The following is a 19,574-nucleotide window of genomic DNA, read 5'->3' as shown; positions in this document are numbered from 1 at the left end:
CGTACGTTCCGTTTCTCGGCGGCCCGGAGTTCACCTGTTCGGATGCCGGGTGCGAACACGGCTCCGCTTGGCACACCATGCTGTGGTAGGCGTCCCACATATAAAGTAGAGGAAGATGGGCACGGATGTTAGCTCAGGGCCAGTCTTCCTCAGCAAAAAGAGGAGGACTGGCAGTAGTTAGCTCAGGGCTAATCTTCCTCAAAAAAGAAAAAAAAAAAAAAGCATTCCCAGAATAGCAATGCCCACTGACAGGTTTTGAGGACCAGCCATCCTCACCTTCCTTGTGTTTTCTCAGGCCCTAAGTTGTCCGCCTCTCCTCTGCACATCCCAGGAAAGCTTGACGTGCTGGGGTGATCACTTCTGAAATAAATCCCCATCTTATTCCTCCACTCCTGAGCCTCCCTCTTCCCTGGGAACTTCTCCAGGTCTCTTCTGTCTCTCTTTCCATCCTCTCATTTCTCTTCCTTTTGCCCCCTCATGCATTTCAGTGAGTTGGTAGGGAGTAGGGGGCTCTCTGCTCTTTCCTCCAATGTCCCCAAGGTCTTTGGAGGATGGGCACCTCTGTCACAGCCCCTCTATGCCCTGGGTGATGCTCTGCTGACAGGGTCTGTGCTGGGCACATTTCTTTTTGCTGCACTGGGGAAAGTCAGTCTTGGGGTGAACACTTAGCAGAGGGACCCAGTTGGCTCCACTGCGTAGAGGAACCTGCAGTAGCTGGTGCTCTGGGGCTGGAGCTTTACCTCGGCCACATCTTTCTGCTGGGAACTTGTTTCTGACACTCCAGGGATTCTGATCATGTTTAGTCTCTTCCCTCCCCTTGGGGCAGGTGGGGCTAAGAACCCCTCTGCTCTGGTGGCACTTGCCCTGAGTCAGGCCCAGATCCCGTGTAACCCTAGTGCCAAGATCTGAAAATCTTACCTTTAAGTACGTTTCACTTTACTAGCAAGCCTCCATGACTAGACAGTAAGGGCCTCCTGCGTGTTTTGGCCAAGTTGAATGGTAGTTGAATGGCAGTTCTGCCTGGATCTTCTTACTCCCCATTCTCCATCAGTCCTCGCAAATGGCACTGGCTTGCTGCTGAGGTTGCTCCTGAGATTTCCCTGGCTCTTTTCTGGGGACCTTAAATCTCTGTGTTTCTAGGTGCTTCCATGTGATTTTTTCCTGGATCAGCATAAACCTGTTGACAGCACAGAGGGTTTTGGCAGTTGGTTTTATTTTACTCTGTGCCTAAAACCTTTACAAACTGCCTAGAAATCCGTCTCCTCCAAGCTCTGCTTTGTGGTCTGGCCCCTTCCCAGATTGCTCCAGGAGCACTTCCTGTGAGGAGTTCTGGGACTCTCCTGCCTTGTGCCAGCACACGATGCCCGTGCCATCAGCTCAGTCAGCAGATGCTTACTGAGCACCTCTTCTGTGCCAGGCATGATTCTAGGTGCTGAGGACTCAGAGATGAAAATCAGAGTTTCTGCTTCAGAGAGCTCAAGACTTAGGGGAAAACAGATGTGGTAATAAATCACTGCAAGAACTACGACAGCTACAACAACACTTGTAGAAGCGGCAGTAGTAGCTATTATTGATTGAGTACAAATTATATATCAGGCACCCTACTAATAATATTAATCTTATCTACTATAATTCTCACAACATTGTCAGGAGTAAAGAGCTCTTATTCCCACTCTCAGACGAAGAGAGTAAGTGCAGTAAAACACGCGTGTTTAAGGAGCTGAGGCAGATATCCTTAACCCACTGGTGACCTTTAAGTTGTGGGAAGCTCAGCCATGTTACCGACTGCGTTATCCTCTCGGCCCCTAGATGCAAAGGTCTGAAAGTGACTGAATGTCCATCTACCCCCAGCTTCTTCCATGCACAGACGGGATCTGCAGGGATGCTGTCTGGGGCCCCATGCCTCCGAGGTCAGAGTCCCTCTCTGACCCAGGGGTTAGATGTCATGAATCCCCTTGAGCAGCGCCTCTTCGACCCCAGGAAGGAAGCCACTGGTTTACTCTGTAAATGCAGTCATGGTTCCAACATTCCTCCTCTTGTGAGAATAAAGCCGAGGCACGCCTCCTCTGGGGTCACTTGAGCCAGGTAGTTTGATTTGGGAGGGCTTCATGTTTGGAAATGTTGTTCTCTCAGCGGCTGTGCAAAAGCAGTCATGGGAATAGTCACGGGGTGGATGCCACCTGCTTATGCAGGGCTTCCTAAAACATACAACACTGGCCGGTCTTCAGTTCTGGCTACCATTATGCTGACAGACAACTGTAGACCCGGCTTGGAAGGGGCCTTAGGGCCTAACCAGCCCAACCCCACTGCAAGGCACATGGGCCCACTCCGTCCTGGACCGTAGTCCTCTGGCCTCAGCTGGAAGACTTGAGCAAAGCAGGCTCTCTACTTGCTGAGGAGGTTTGTGACATTTGAAGGTCGTTGCTATTGTTAGGGAATTCTGCCTTCTTGAACCTTCCAACAGGATCTGCCTTCTGCAGCCCCCAAGAGAAGTTAGTCCCTCTTCCCCAAGTCCTCCAAATATTCAGATATATCTTGGTTTTGGCATTAAAATGATGGAGAACCAACCTTGTTACTCCTATAGCACCAAAAAAACATCATATAGTGAGAGGAATTGTCCACCATTCCTGAATAGTCTTGAGATGTCAGGATATTATGACCCACCAAGGGGGGCTATGGTGAATTTGGCACTTACTATGCCACTGAAGTCCCCTCTTTCTCCCCCTTTGGAGCCCTATTCCCCTGAACAATCAAATCCGTTCTTAGAAATGAGTTTGTGCTCATGACAATCTCGGTCCTTTTATCAAAACCTTCACCTACCTTCATCAGAAACATGATGCAAAAGAGTGATCACTGTCCTAAAGGGTGGGAAATAGTGACGCTGGATCTGGACCCCCCGGGGCAGGGAGGGGGGCTAAAGGTCCAGGCCTCCCCACCCCCACTTGCCTTGGTGCTCCAGGAACAATCTCCAAAGAACCAGCCGTTGCCTATAGAAAGTAATTTGTCTCAGTTTCTTTTGGGGACCTTTTTAGTCCCTGAAGTCATTTAAAGTTTGGAAAGCGAGTTGTATGCAGTTTAGACACTTTGTATTCTTCTGGGATAACATCCCCAAGATCCAATTATGCTGAAGGCATGGGAGGAGGTTTGCTGCCTGCTGCCTCCCTCCGTTTTATTTCCTCCTTCCCTCTCTTTGGTCAACATATTTCTATGGACACATTACCCAGAACCCATAAGCCTACTGCTGGTCAGCCATCCTCAGCTCACTCAGCCCCCAAGCCCTTTTCTACCAGCTGCTGACGAGCCGCATCCCAGCCTGTACTTTGTAGTGGTTTTCAGGGAGAGTTTGGTTTTAGGATACATCATTCCCCTAGTGATTAGATTCCCTGAAGCAATGCACTGTGTTCTTTCTGGATCTCAACTCTGCCTCCAGCAAGTCACTGTCCTTTCAGCTTCCTGTCCTCTGTGCTGGCCCAATTCCTCATCTGGGTCACTGGCTGGAGTGTAACAAAGGACAGGAATGGATACAGAGCCCTGAGGCATTTTGTGAGAGACCAGCTTTTGTGAACATTAGTTTATTCAGGGCAGAGAGGGAGGCAGACATATGTAGAGAGGAGTAACACACTGGCACTCTCTTCAGGGCACTCGCCCTCTGTACTGGGAATGGTAAGTTAAAAGTTAATTACTGCTCTGCTTGAGCTGGGATATCCATCTTCTCCTGCCCTCAGACATCGGAGCTCCTGGTTCTTGGACCTTTGGACTTGGACTGAATTTTACCACCAGCTTTCCTGGTTCTCTAGCATGCAGACAGCAGACAGGGACTTCTTGGCCCCCATAACTTGTATCCAGTACAGAACATTCCACCCAAAAGCAGCAGAATATACATTCTTTTCAAGCGCACGTAGAACTTTCTCCAGGGTTGATCACGTGTTAGGTCACGAAACAAGTCTCATCAAATTTAAGTATGAATGGAACCGTGCCAGGTATCTTTTCTGACCACCAGGAATGGACTAGAAATCAACAGCAGAAAGAAACCTGGAAAATTCACAAATGTGTGGAAATTAAACAACACACTCATGAACAACCATTGAGTCAAAGACGAAATCAAAAAGAAAATTAGGAAATACTTGAGACAAACAAAAACAACACAATGTACCAAAACTGACGGGATGCAGCAAAAGCAGCACTGAGAGATGTGGGGGGACATTCGTTGTGTTGGGCAACAACTGAACCCCAATGATACTAGAAACAGGGTGTTTTAGCTAACTAAAGAAATATAAGGAACTTGGATGCTTTTGTTTTTTTTTGAGGAAGATTAGCCCTGAGCTAACTACTGCCAGTCCTCCTCTTTTTGCTGAGGAAGCCTGGCCCTGAGCTAACATCTGTGCCCATCTTCCTCTACTTTATATGTGGGACGCCTACCACAGCATGGTGTGCCAAGCGGTGCCATGTCTGCACCCTGGATCCGAACTGGCGAACCCCGGGCCGCTGAGAAGCGGAACGTGCACACTTAGCCGCTGCACCACTGGCCAGCCCCTTGGATGCTCTTTCAAGTGTATGTTTCTAAAATTTCATGGTGTAAGTGACGAATTCAGATAAAGTATAAGAGGAGAACTTTCTGAGTGTGAAAGACCAAAGGAAAAGATGGAAGAGCCTATGATTGTGATGTGGACTGCGTGGATTCTGCCTTAAGTGAGGACCACAGGGACAGGGAATCACATTCACCAACAGCGTGGCAGCGCCAAAGAAAAGGGGCATCTGGGATTGGGAGTAACAAACAAGACCGGTAACAAGTCCAGAATGAAGGATGGAGGATGATTGTGGGCCTTTCTGTAACAATGTTTATGCAAATGGAGAAGGACTTTGGAGTTGGCTGGATGAAGAAAAGGGGTGAAGAGAATGGCCTCTCATCAGAGACATTTTATTCTGACAGTTAACACTGACAGGTTATGATAATGGTCTTACAAATCTGACTAATCAGAGCTAGACTAAAACTTCCTCAGATTACTTGGCCAAGGGTTACACAAATGTACTGGGGTAAAAAAAAAAAAAAAGATGAATTTAAAATCTTTTTCTCAGTTAGAATAGTGGCTAATATGCAGTGTAATGCCAGTGGGCTGTTTTTGTGGAGAGAAAATACTGGAAGCATTTGAGACACTATTTTATCAGACTTGGTTGCTAGAAATTCTGCTCTGCTCATGTATTCCCTTCACAGCAGGAAGACAAAAGACATGGGAAATGACTGATTGGAATAAAAGTCTGTGTGTAGCAAATAACTGAGTTATGTTAGTAAATTGTGGGAGGCAGCTTAAATCAGGCAGTCATAGATCAATGCATTGTTATTAATCTTTTCCCATTCCAATTATAAAACCACACACAGACACGCATATGTGCACATACATATATACGCCATTCTTAAAAGAGATGCCATTTTCAATACCAAGATTTTTTCTGATACTGTAGGTAATATAATTATATTGGTAGGTAACGTGGATTCCAAACTTCTAATTTTTTCAATTTGAATAGGCTCTAAATATTCACACTTTATACAATTTTCACATCTATGATCCCTCTTTTGAAAATCAGTTTATATAGAAAAGCAAAGTTGATTTTTCACAGAACTTAGGAACAGCTGTATTCCAAAGTCTTGACAATAAAATATTTAAAACATATATGCAAACATTTTCTGTCAACTTCTATGGCTTTTGTCCTTATTTCATCTTACAGTCACACTTATTTTTCTTAGGACATAAAAACAGTGCTAACTACATCTATTTAGTTTATGACTGTAGTATATTTTTTATTTGTATTGAAATAACTGTCATATAAGCATGAAGAATAATACAATATGATGTTTTTGTTAGGCTCCATTTTATTTGGTGTACTTAAAAAAAGTGTATTATTCAGAAAACCAAAACTTGGTTTTTCTATTTTCTTGTTTTTCATTAATATTATGTGATACAATTATACAATTTACTGTTTTATAATCAGTCACTTAAGATATTGTATTTTGAATGTCTGGGATATTATGTGTGATATAGAGGGCAGTAAAATAAAATGGGCACCACGCAGCCACAGATGGTGTACGGGAGTGGCTTATCCTTTGACCTGATGGATCAGGCTTGGAGTTCTCTTGGAGTATAACTCTGACTGTGTGACCATGTAGAGCTGGTTCTTCATCTGGTCCACAAGGACAACCATGGAAGACTGTTGGATGTCTCCGAAGGCAGATGTATGACTTTTTTTTAGCATTTTTAGCATTGACATGCTGTGTGAGAAGACAATGAGGATGACATGAGTTGATCTTGGTGACTTGTTCTAGCTCCTAGTACTCACTGCTTCCTTTCCTAAAAGCTCCCAAACTGTCAGAAACACCATAAAGCAGAAGAGAATGAAGAAATTATGTCTCCAAATTCTAAGTCTAGAGTTACTTCCCCCTACCCTATTTGCTCGGTCCTCCAATGATAGGGGACTGAGAGAAGAGAGAACAACTGTCCTGAAATAGGCACCATACAGACACAGATTGTGTACAGGGGCGGCTCATCCTCTGACCTGAAGGATCAGCTTGGGGTTCTCACCATTCCAGGCTTACACAAGTGGACAAAGAAGAAGGCACTTACTGACCAACTGCCTGCTCTTAGCCAGAGATTCAATTTAAGTCCTTCTGATTGCACCAAGGTGATGAAGAACCAGATATTGATCACCCAAAGTGAAGTGGATGTTTATGAAACACTTGTTATGGTCATTCTCCTTCAATAGCTCACATACTCTTCCATGAAGCCTTCCTAGGGATCAGTGGTGAGTTGTATTTTTCTCTGGTTGTATTTACATATGTCTAAGAGGAATGAACTTCTTTTTCACTGTATTCTTTTCTTAGTCTGCCGTGTTACAAGTACATCCCACGGGCCACCATGTGCCAGTGGGTGTGCTTATGTGTCTGTCCCTCTTCCCAGCCCTTGGAAGGCAGGAGCTGTGATGGATTCTTCCCAGCTTTCTTTCATGACTCTGCACTAATAGGAGTTCTACGTAAGTAGGATAAATTTGTTTAGAACTTATGATTGGTTACCCAAACCATTAATTCTCCAGAAGCAAATATCTTGGGGATGAGGAGAGCCATAGACCCTCCATTTTTATCTTTACATGTCCCCCAGTTCTAATCCTGACACAAGTCACTTCTCCCAAGGTTGCTCCCTCCATTTACATCATCATCAGCTGCCTTTATTCCCTCAAAAATACCCAGGACTTTCTGACTTAGAATGGTTGTGTAAAAGGTGCCGATTTTCTTTTGCACAAACAGCACTGGACGTTATTTCCTTCTGAACACACCTGAAACTAGAGTTTATGTTATCTAGTATCAGTCACAGAAATGCTTCATGTCTTGTAAAAACAAGGTCTCTCTACTTGTTGGGTGTAATTTCAAATTGAACCTGTGCTCTTTATAAGGAGAGGAAAGGGGAGTGTATGCTGGGATTTATATGCATGGATGCAGTGTGAAAAGCATTAATTTTCACCAATGTCAGTCAATGAGATGTTTGCTTTAGTGCTCCACCTTTAATTTGAGTCAGAGTTGCTTCCCATCTACATCTGCTTCTTTCTGTCAACTGACTTCTTTCCCTTTTTCTCATTTCATATGTTTTCTTTAAGTTATAGTTTCTTCTGACTCACAATTTCTGTTGCATCGCGTCTCTAGTGAGCACATGGATATGGACTATCTATGTATGATAATCCCTTAGTTTCAGCTCATATTTCTACATGGTTAATTCTTCCCATGTTTCTTGCCTCAGATTCCCAAGGGACAATATGATTACTCTGACATATATTTGGGCCACATCAAATCAGAGGGTTAGAGAATGACAGTTTGATGGGTAATGGGTCTTAAATTCTTTTCATTTTCATAGTGTAACCCTTTCTCAAGAAGCATCCAAACATAACTTCTTGCTAGAAGGACAAGGACATTTACTCCCAGTTGATAGATGAAGCAACTGAGGCCCTGATAGGGGAAGGAGCTTGACCAAAGTCATAACACTAGTATATAATGCTAGAGGAAGAAATGAAAGGCAGATGTCTTGGCTATGCAGTCTTGGATAGGACTTCCTCTACTGGAACAAAGAATGGCAAATGAGTCAGTGTAGTCTATGGTGGCCTTGGTGGTGTGATAGAAGGCAAACGTATCTCACCTTCTTTCAACAGCTGTCCTGCCATATTAGGAGAGAGATAGAAGCAGTTGTTGTAGCAATTTAGTTTGGGATGGTTAATGGACCCTTGCTGTCTTTTCCTCCTTGTAATACTTAGAGTCCCCTCCTTATAATACTCAGCATCCCCTGAATTAACCCTCAAAGGAATATTGCATCAGCCTTAATGGGGATGAAACAGGATCAACTCTGTTCTCCCCAGTGGGGTCCACCAAGAAGCCTGCTAGTTTCTGAACCTAGGGCCAAGACTGGTCATGAGCAGCTGCCTCTCAATGAACCCTCACCCCGATCTAGTTTAGTTTTGTTCTTTTGGTTATAAGACCCACCTAAGCTGGCTTGAGGAAAGTTTTATTGTTGTGGTGGTTCTAAATAAAGATGCATTTGGAGCAACTGGTGGAATCATATAAATCAAAGAGCAGGATTCTTAGCGGAGCAAGGCTAAAGGATTGTAGAGATGGAGAGTGTTCTTGATAGCAGGAAGCTCCAGGGAACTCAGAAGCAGAGTTTGTGCATTTACCTTCTGAATCTCCTCAATTAGTAAGAAAAACACTTTCTACATCTGTTTCTTTCTTTTCTCTCTTCTAATGGGCTTCATCTGCTAACTCATGGCTTTGCTTCCCACTCCACGACCATAACTTCAACCCTACCTCATGGATTCTTTGATGGATCATTTCTGATTTGGGTCTCACTAAACTGATGCAGTCTCTCTATTTCCCAATTCCAAATTCCTGAAAGACAAATATAATTAGCCCAGTTCATCCTTTTGCTTCAGTCAGGCACATTACCTTCAAATCTATGGATTAACTCCTCAGGGGTCAGTTGCTCTGGTCCAGTGAATGATGGCCTGCAGGATTACTGAAATTCTCACTGGGCTGAAGGTGGGACTGTGCCCTTTAGAAGGGAATGTTGATATGGCAAGCTCTATGACATCTTTAGGATGTGACATGAGCTTGGCTCTATGGATATAACCATAACTAGCAAATTCTATGGTATCTCACTTCTTAATTTCTCAATCTACCTTTGATTTCAGCCACAGCTATGTGGACAGTTTATGCAGCCACAGATGGGAGGGAGTCCCTGGTACTGTGCCTCTTGTTAGTTCTGGGCTTGAGAATAATGTTTGCATTTGCTTCCTGACAATCTTTTTTGGGGTTTCATCACCATGCGGCACATTCCTGGAGTGTGTGCTACGTAACTACTATCCATATGCCAGGCTTGTTTCATGGACAGAACCTTGGGAGCTGCAGGTGCCCAGCCGTGCAGCACTCCACGACTGCTGCAGTGGGCTGGCACGTCTGCCTCTGCACTTCCCTGCAGCGACAATAAAGAGGAGAACATGATAAATGATGAGATTCTTAGTGTCCATTAGATCAAAACAGAGCAGCTGCTCAAGATAAGTCCCACTGTTTCTAATGCTAAGATTTGAGCGGAAGTCCTGCCACAGTGCTAAGGATCACTATTGTGTGTTGAAACAGATGACATTTTCCAATTTATCCCTAATCTGGTAGAGCAAAGGTCTCTGGGATGAGACCAAAGCAGAACAGAGCAAACAGTAGTTCTACACAGGGAAAAACAAGATACTCTAAGGTCCCAGGACCACTAACATTTCTGTTTGTTTGTTTGTCTCTTTTGACCACATCTGTAACTCTTTGGATAGCCATAAAATTCTGGTATCAGAGGATTCAAGGTTTGGGCAGCAAAATATAGCTATGATATGATACAGTGTGGTTCTGTGTGAAGCCAAGAAACTAAACAACAGTGCCAGAAATGAAAAGGCTCTTTCCACTGACAGCCCGAGGACTCCCCTGGGTTACCATTTCCCCACAAGTTCAATGAGGAGTTCAGAGGTCTTACACTCTGGCAATCTGGGAATCTGTGATAGTCACTCAGTTAGGTGTTTCTGATGTATCAGCTTCTTCATAGCAGCCTTCACGTCCTTGTTCCTCAGGCTGTAGATGACGGGGTTGAGCATGGGGGTCACCACCCCATAGAAGAGGGAAATGAGTTTGTCTGAAAGGTCCTGTTTGTCTGCCCCCAGCGGGTCCTTGGCCTTAGGCTTCCCATACATGAAGAGGATGGTCCCATAGAAGACGACCACGACTGTGAGGTGGGCAGAGCAGGTGGAGAAGGCCTTTTTCCTCCCCTCAGCTGAGGGGATCCACAGGATGGTAGCAATGATGAACATGTAGGAGACAAAAATGAACAGGACTGGGATTGCAAGGAAGATCACGTTGGCCACAACCATGCTGATCACATTGATGGAAATGTCAGCACAGGCCAACTTCAGGACAGCCAAGATCTCACAGGTGAAGTGGTTGATGATGTTGTCCCCACAGAACGGCAGCCTCATGGCCTGCGATGTTTGAACTATAGAGGTGGTGAGACCAGCTGCCCATGAGCTGATGGCCATGGGCACATAGACAGCCTTGCTCATGATCACGGGGTATCTAAGGGGGTTGCAGATGGCCACATAGCGATCAAATGCCATCATGCTCAGGAGCACACACTCTGTGGCTCCCATGGCAAAAGAGAGAAACATCTGCACAGCACAGCCTGAGAAGGAGATGGTTTTCCTGGGGGTCAGAAAGCTGTTGAGAATGAGGGGGACTGAGGAGGTTGTGTAGCAGATGTCCAGGAAGGAGAGGTTCCCCAGGAAGAAGTACATTGGCGTGTGCAGGTGGGAGTCAAGGGTGGTCACCAGCATGAGGACCCCGTTGCCCAGCAGGACCACCAGGTACATCAGCAGGATGAGCACAAAGAACATTTTCTCCAGCCCTGGGTGGGCTGAGAGGCCCAGGAGAATGAACCCCACCATGGGGGAAGTCTGATTGGACCTATCCATGGTGCATCTGCTCTGTCACCTGCAGGAGCTATCTGAGGTCAACCTCCACACTCTCTGACTCCAAAAGTGCCTGGGCAGCCGGGCAAAACCCCACCCTGCTGAGCAACTGAAGAACAGCTCTGACGATTTGGTCGATCTATGGGATTCTAGGTAAATATATTGTGCTTATAGCCTATTCTTGTAGCCCCATTTTCCCCATATATATCTTGTAGCATTAGCTGAAGTTTGCCCTGTAGCAGTTTCTGTGCGTCATGTTTTCAATATTCCTTGAATTCTTGCATGTTCTAAACTGTTTAAAATATTTAACTTCTTCCAGGAAGAATGAACGAGTTAATTTGGACTAACTCTCCTGCAGATGACAATTAGAAAAACTGGACAAACTATATAAAACATTTGTGTAATGCATTTGCAAGGTAATAAGACAATGAGGAATCATAGGGTCACAATTCTGGGAATAAGAGGGACTCGGAGAAGTAAGAGCAGCATTTGAAGGTAGGTTTCCACTGGGGCATTTGCAGCTTCTGGAGGTGGCACTGAGAGTCCAAGAAGCACTACAGACAGCCTGGAGGTGGGCAGCAAGGCCATTATGAAGGTGCCCCTAACCAAACCTCCTCCCTTTGGGAGGGGACCCCAAAGGCAGTGCCATAGGAATAAGAGTGAATCAGGAGGAAACACGCATTTCCAGGTGCTGGAGCTCAGCTTCAAGCCTTCTCAAGCCCTGAGATTGGATTGAGGCAGTCTCAGATTTTCCGTGCTCTCCAATATCTAACAGAAGCAAACACAAATCCACTCTGAAGGAAGGTGACATAACCCCAGTCTGTAAATCATTTTTACAAATAATTTCGCAAATATTGGACATCTGGAACACATTAAAAAAGCATATGGCACACAGGAGTCAAGACAATATAAATGAAAACCAACAGGAACTCGAGTGTCCCTGTCCTTGGGGCAGGTGGGAGCCAAGGGCTCCTGTGCCCTGGCGTCACCTCCTGAGAGAATTGGCCGACTGCAGTGCCAAGGTCTTAGCAGCCTGTGATCCTTTGGTACATTGGGGCAGCTCGTGCGCCGTTTGTGCACCGTGGCCACGTGGAAGGAGAGTTCTGGCTGAATATCCCCTCTTCACCCTCCACCTGCCTGCACCAGAGGCGCTGGCTTCTCTGAGACTCTGCACACAGTCCTGCTCTGCCAGCGCTACCTGCTGGGAAGCTTGCATCTCTCCTCAGACGTCTAAGTGTTCCGTGAACTGGGAGTTATTCTGGACCAGTAAAAAACTTGTTGGCAATCGTGAGGGTGTTGGGCATTCAGTTTCATTTGCTCTGTATCTGAAATTCTCGTCCCAGAGACCTATCTTTCAATAATCAGGCCTTCCTCAGTTGTGCAGGGCGCTTCCTGCCTGGGGAGCTCTGAGCCGCTCCTCTGCTGGTGCCCAGCATTAGAGCTGTTACCGAGTCAGTGCCGTCATAATTCAGGTCAGCTGGGCAGACATTTACTGAGCGTCTGCTCTGGGATGGGTATAATTCTAGGTGCTAGGAACACAGCAATGAGGGGCAGAGCCCCTGACTCAAAATCTAACGGAGTGGGGGAGGAGGGGTGGAAGGAGGAGGGGAGAATAATTATACAGACAAGTAATTACATCACCACCACCATCATCATCATCATTACCATCCCTATAATCGTTCTAATGCTAGTGACAATAGGCGTTAGGGTCTATTTGGCAATGCGCTCCCTTTCCAATGCAGAAAGCCCCTTCCTGCCCTTCTCACGGTGACCCCGCCTGGACCTGACTCCCTGAGGGATGTGCGGTGCTGTGATGAGCCTCCTAGCCAGGCTCACTGCACTTTAAAGTAGTTCCCCTTCGATATTGAGCTGAAATCTGCTCCTTTGCAACTTGAATCCCTGCTCCCCAGACCACCCCCCCAAATATCCAGAAATAGCTTGGCTTCAGCATGAAGATAAACAAGGATCAGTCTCCCCTTTTCTCCCAGGGCCTTAAAACAATCAATCCATCTCTTAGAAGCAAATGTACCATCCAGGAATTGGCTACAAAGGCTGGTCAGTACTGAGAACCGCCCCCAGCTTAGGGATGGCTCAGGTGCCTGGCACAGATGGCTGCCTGCGGTGTGTGTGCTGGAGCAGCCCCGGCGGGGTTGTCATTCTGTGTCAGCCAGCCCTCCAGTCTCTCCCAAGAACCTGGATCATGTGAAGAAAATTATCCCTCCGTGTCATCACAACCAGAAACATGACTTGTTATTATTGCTGGACTTGGGATTCGTAACTTCAGAAGGAGAAAGAGCCCCCAGTTTTAACCGAGGAGGGAAAGCTGCAGGGGAAGACTACGAGCTGCGTGGCCCCGGGCAAGCCCTTTCCCCTCAGCACACAGCGGGCGAGGCCAGAGATCTTGGAGACTCTTGCGGTTTGATGGATCTACTTGACCCGTGAGAAGAACGTCGTACCAATGGCAGGGCTTCCTATCTCCCCTTCTCAAGCCCCCGTTCCACTCTAATCAAGTCTGACGGAAGAAATGTGGCTGTGACAACGAAAATTTTGGTATGATCAAAACCTGGACTTACCTGTATGAGAAACATGATGAGCAAGAATGATCCACTTCCTAAGGGTTGGGAAGAGGACACACATCAGAAATAGTGACCCTGAGTCTGAGGTGCCAGGAGGGTTCAGAATGTGACAGGTGAAGGGTCCAGCCGTCCTCTCTGATCCACCTGCTTTGTGCGCTCAGGGCACAATCTCCGAGGGACTAGCCATCATCCTTAGAAGGTAATTTAAATCCCAGTTTATTCTTTGGGACTGTTTTAGTCCCTGAAGTCATTTAAAGTTTGGAAAGTGAGTGGTACTCAGTTTAGACACTGTATTCTTCTGGGATAACATCCTCAAGATCCAATTATGCAGAAGGCACTGGAGGAGGTTTGCTGCCTGCTGCCTCTCTTCTTCCCTCATGTTTTCCTCCCTCCCTCCCTCCCTCCTTGCCTTCCATCTCTGTGAACATCATAATCTCTTTAACAATCCAACAGCCTGCTGGTAAGTAACTCACTCAGATCACCAAGTCTTTTCTCCTGTGCCTTGCAAAGCCGCATCAAGCCAAGTCTGTGCTTATGCAGTGGTTTTGGGGGGTCTGAGTGAAAGACATACTCTCCCTCTAAATTTTCAACTCCTAGAATTAGGCCTCTTGAGGCAACCTGCTCTGCCCCCTGTCTGCCATCCCTCAGCCCTGCCTCCCCCTCCTCCCTCCCTCCCCCCCTCCCCCACCCAGGCCCTCCCTTCTTCTCCTTCCCCCTAACCCCAGCCCTCCATTGGCCCACCCCCCTGCCCCTCCCTTGGCCCCTCCCCGACTCCCCCCTCGGCCCTCATCTGCTGTCTTGTTTCTCGGTCCTTACTCGGCATCCGTATAAGTCATGGCCTATCAGCATCCTGTCATCTGTGCATATGCTCCTGGACTTCAGGGGAGTCATGACAGAATATGACCCAGAGCAGGGATGGGTGCAGAGAATGGGTATATTCCTTTATTCAGAAGTGGTGATTGAGTGTGTGCTGCAGAGAAGGCAGAAACGTGCACTGTAACCATGGTCTCTGCCTTCCGGAGTGCACCCTCTCCAGGCAAGGGAGAGGCACATGAGAAGTTAACTACCACACAAGGCAGGAAGCCAGGACAGGGGAATGCCCGCACTGTCATGAAAGCCCAGAGGGAGACAGGGGCCAGACTGCTGGAGGAGGTGATCCTTGGTCCCTGGTGTGCTGGAGCTGTCTTACCAGTCGTGCACATCACCTCCCAACTGCCATTCAATGACTTCAGTGGTAGCTTGAAATTGGCCATCGTGGGAGTGTTTACACCACAGAAATCAGCAAATGCTCCAGATCATGGCTTTTTTCAACCTGGAGATCCAGTTGTTAAACTCTACCAGCACACCACTGGAATGGATGAGCGGCAATTTGCCTGATGAAAGGGTGTGGGAATCATCCCAGCGAGGAGGGGATGCATGAACAGAGGGGTGGGGAGTGACCCGCAGAGCAGTGTGGCTGGAGCATAAGGGGCAGGTGCTGCTGATGGGGAGGAAGGCAGGGGCCAGATCTGTGCTGGACTTTGGGGGCATCCTAAGGAGTCAGGACTTTCTCCTGTAGGGGATGAGGAGGCACTCAGGGGTTTTAAGTAAAAGTATGACATGATCGGATTTGCATCTTAGGTTGATCCTTCTGGGCACACTGTGGAGGGAAGATTGTGGGCAGGGAGACAAGAACTGAAGAGATAGGGAAACATTTCCAGCAAGTGAAGATAAAAACTGGGGAAGTGATTGAGGGCTGATGAAGATGGGCGATTCAAGAAATGGTTGGTAGATACAAAATAGAACATTAGATTTGGTTGTATATAGCAGGCAGGAAGCAGGGAGGAGTCAATATTTCTAGCTCAGATGATGGGTGGATGATGGTATACCACTGAAGTAGAGAATATTGACCTAGTTGCTGGTTTTAGAGGAGAAGATGAATTCAATTTGGGACATGGTATGTTTGAGGAACATCCAGGTAGAGGTGGGTGATGTCTGAGAAGGAGACTCATCGCTTCGAGAGAGTGGCTGGACCCCTGGAGATGCTGGCACTGCTGTGCTGTCTCTAGACACAGCTCTAACTGGACTACCATGTGAGACTGTCAGAGGCCCCATGAAATGCAAATTCATGATATCGACTGGGTGTCCTTGACCTCTGCCCACAAGGGCCCATCCGCTCTGTTGTGAGAACTCCCTAAGAAAGTGGATCTTGAGGATGGGAGGGAAGTTTCCTGCTGGCAGGAAAGAGAGAAAGGCCCCAGAGACCAGTGACCTAGAGGTCAGCAGGGGTGTGGTCAAGGGTCAAAGATCAGAGGTTAGGGGTGAGCAGGGACAGAAAGAGGCGCCGACTCCAGAGCAGAGGAATTATAGGCAGCTGCTCAGATCAACCATTGAAATATACCCTCCCTCCTCTTAGATTCCTTAAAAGAAATAACTGGGATCCTAGTCGTAGAAAGGGTCTAAGTAGACCAATGCTTCTCAGACATTAGCACATCAGAGTCCTCTGGAGGACTTGTTAAAACTCTGATTAAACACATGTACACAGACAGCACGCGTGGAAGGCTGGGCTCCACCTCCCAAGATTCTGATTCTGCAGGTCCAGGGAGGGGCCTGGGAATCTGCATCACTAACTAGTCCCCGGGGGATGCTGACGCTGCTCATCTGTCAGTCACATGTGAGAGCACTGGGCTGACTTCTCACTAACGCAGGCGGGGGGCTCGGGGCATGGAGAGTTGAGATTTGCTGAAAATGTTTCTCCTGATTTCTCCTCACGGCCTGGAGAAGCCTCAGGCAGACCAGCCTAGGGATAGTTGGGTTTTAATTGGCCAAGACAAAGCTTTGTGTGTCAGAAATCTCCTTATTCCGTGTGTGTGAGTGTTTGTGTGTGTGTGAATGTGAGTCTGCCAAAGATGAGTGGAGTGACTGAGGGCGTGGTCTGAATCCCAGCAACCCCAGCGCTCCCTGGGGGTGTCCGTTTACTGTGGTGCCCTGAGGACAATGTGGACAGGACACCCAGCAGAATCCAAAGGTCTGTGACCAGATCCCTGGTCGGAAGATTCTGACCCAGCTCAAAACACTGAGATTCTGCCAGGAATCCTGAGTAACAACACGTTCTCTGTGAAGGCAGAAAAGAGCCACCACCACGCTGAGATGAAAGCAGGCCTGGGATCAGGGGCGATGAGGTCAGAGAGACAGAACTTCCCTGAAGAGGGAAGGGCAAGGGCAAGAGGGGAGCTGTCTCGATGGAAGGGGAGGGGCCAGAGCTTTCCTCTTCATGGAGGGGAGACCACTCCTGCAGCAAGCACTAAGTGGAGAAGCAAGTGTGTAATTTGTGACATGTGGATGCTGGATCATATGAACAGTATCGCCCGATTCTCTGCTTCATTCCAGGAGCCTCGCTTACTGGACATACCCACGCTCTCCTTCTGAGGAGCTTCCTTACGTTGTTTGCACGCTCTGTACCGTGAGGCACCCTAGCCCAGGACTCATCTGACTGGACCAGGTAGACACCTGCCCCAGGGGCAGTCAGCATACGGGCTGTCTGGTGGCCTATACTGGATGATGACCAACTAACCCTCTTAGATCTGTCCCTCAGAAGCTTAAACTTGAAACACTGAGACAGTGAGCAGCTGGTATAAGGAAGGAGAGGAAGGAAAAACCAGAGTAACACAAAGAGAGAAGGCAGTGAGAAGAAGCCTGACCTGTGACAGCTGAAGTTGAGTCACAGGGAGAAGAATAGGTGGTAATTAGTCCCAGCTGGAATAAGAGAAGCAAGGCCAGAGTGATTGAGTCTCCAACATGGCAGAACCCGGGGTTGAGGGATATCAAGCTGTGCTACAGAGGGGCCAGCAGGAGCCACTCAGACCACGATGGATATTCCAGTGCCTGTTCAGCCACAAGGCCCAACCATATCACTGTTCCTCTATGAACCCCACAACATCCCTAATCCTTGAGGAAATTCAAGCATGAAGGAAGGAGTGGCTCCTGGCATTTAGAGGACAGAGGTCAGAGATGGTAGTCATCATGAATGCAAGGTACTATGGCCCAATGAAGGAGGGTCACTCCACCTGCTCACGTCCAAGTAGCCCTCATACCTACCTCCTGTGGTTTCTGAGCACACTAAATAAGACAAGATTTTGAAAACAGTTGTAAATTAGTGGAAACCCTTATTAATATTACCATGTCACCACTATCTCAAATGCAACAAATCCAAATGTCCAAAAACTCCTCAATCACAGAAACTATTTCTTAGTCATATCTGTATTCTTAATTTTCAGTAACCAGCCTGGAGCCATGCACAAAAGATGTACAGAAACTGTACACTGAAATGTCAGAAACAGCCCTGCAGCCACTCCACCCCCACCAGCCCAGACAGACTCTCCTCCTTCCTTCATGCATGTCTTTCTTCCAGTTCTCAAGATCTGGTATTTTAGCTGTTGTTGATTCTTCTCTCTCCTGCATCTCCCATCCCAGAGCTAACTCTACATCCTATCATTTCTTCCTTCTAAATATCTCCCAGGGCTGCTCACTCCTCCATTTTTGTTGTTTTGTCCTGAGCTAGTTCTGCACGCTCGTCCTGTGCCCAGCCTCCTGGACGGCTTTGTGCCACTCTCAGTCATGCCTCAGCTTCCAGATAATCTCACTCTGCTGGGCATTCTCTCGAGACAAAGACCCGTTTCTGGTCATCATGTCCCCCACCCACCCCTACTCTTTGGTACTTGGCACAAATCCTGGCACATAAGACATGTTTGTAACATAGAGATTGTTCAGAGTATTGGCAGGCTGGTAGCAGAGAGGGAGAGAGAAAGAGAGAGAAAGAGAGTGAGCAAGTGCTGGGTGGCCGAGTGGAGGGAGGAGATGCTCTGATGGCCGAGAATCTGTCTGGCCCGAAGTTCCCAGGAATATTTGATTCACTGACACCCAGCTCTTCTTCTCTTCTAGGCTCTTTGAGTGTCAATGACAGAGCCTCTAAGGACCAACTGTTGTGATCAAAGCCCAGGAGAACTCTGATTACCTGGCCAGAGAACGTCCTAAGATGAGATTTCCTTGTAGTGAGAGGAGAGCTTTGGGTAGACCTCACAACATTGCCTAATTGGGTCTACGGGGTGAAGTCTAAACTCTGAACCTCTCACGAAACTTTAAAGTGCTTCTGAGATAGGGTCTGGCCCCAAACCAACCCAGCCCTAAATTCCTGTGAGAGTCATCATGGGACCTGCTGGAGAGCTGTGCGGAGCACAGAGCAGAGGCTGGTGAGCCCAGCAGCTGGGCACAGCTTGCCAGCCCACCCTGGACTGCAGCCTTCTCTGGGCTGGGGCTCCTGACTGAGCCTCAGCCTTGTGAGTCAGCCTTTGTCTCCTTGTCTCACTGAGCCCCAAGGTCAGGCAAGGTCACTATGAGCAGCTTTAGCTTCTGTGAGCTGTGAGCTGTGGCTGCACTTTGGACCCCTCTACACCAGGGTCACTTAGGGGTATCAGGAAGTCAGACAGCAAAAGAGTGTGTACCCATGTTAAGAGTGTGTACCCACGTGTTGCCAGAGCAGCTCTGAGAGGTATGGCCCATATGACCTACTTGTTTATGGCTTAGTAGCAGCCAGATGGGCAGGTGACACCAGAGACTGTCATTTCTTGTGGCCCTTGTAAACTAGCAGCCTCCCCACTCCCCTGGCCTCTCTTCCTGCTTGCAAAAGACCCAGCGTGGATGGGACCCACACTGGGTAAGTGTCGGGTGACCTCTATGGCCAGCTCTTCACCAGCTGGGAGGGAAAGAAAGAGGCTGATGCAAAGAGGGCTGTGTAGGGAGGGGGTTGGGGGAATGGAGCTGAGGGGCAAGGCAACTATATCCAAAGCTCTGAAGGCTGCTGCTGTGGCAAGGGAGCAGGTCCGTTTTGCATGAGCCCCGGAGGCAGACTTAGGACCAATCGAGGAAGGGAGAAGTTAGAAAAAGGCAGATACCAGGTCCCTGAAGAGCTCTAAGAGCCCAGGCCTCCTGACA

At 47.6% G+C, this 19,574-nt stretch overlaps 1 protein-coding gene across 1 annotated transcript; it reads right to left on the bottom strand.

Moving 5' to 3' along the window:
• Positions 1 to 10,071: 10,071 nt before the first annotated feature.
• On the bottom strand, positions 10,072 to 11,031 carry OR13C7M (olfactory receptor family 13 subfamily C member 7M). Its single transcript, NM_001391219.1, has one exon. It carries the CDS (start codon positions 11,029 to 11,031, stop codon positions 10,072 to 10,074), a length of 960 nt encoding a protein of 319 aa, NP_001378148.1.
• Between the last annotated feature and the right edge of the window lie 8,543 nt (positions 11,032 to 19,574).

The sequence above is a fragment of the Equus caballus genome, chromosome 25 (genome assembly GCF_041296265.1).
Source record: "Equus caballus isolate H_3958 breed thoroughbred chromosome 25, TB-T2T, whole genome shotgun sequence".
NCBI classification, from domain to species: Eukaryota; Metazoa; Chordata; class Mammalia; order Perissodactyla; family Equidae; genus Equus; species Equus caballus.
This window is presented reverse-complemented; position numbering and strand designations above follow the sequence as displayed.

Coding starts and splice junctions, on each gene's coding strand:
- OR13C7M (NM_001391219.1), bottom strand. CDS start 11,031: ATGGATAGGTCCAATCAGACTTCCCCCATGGTGGGGTTCATTCTCCTG.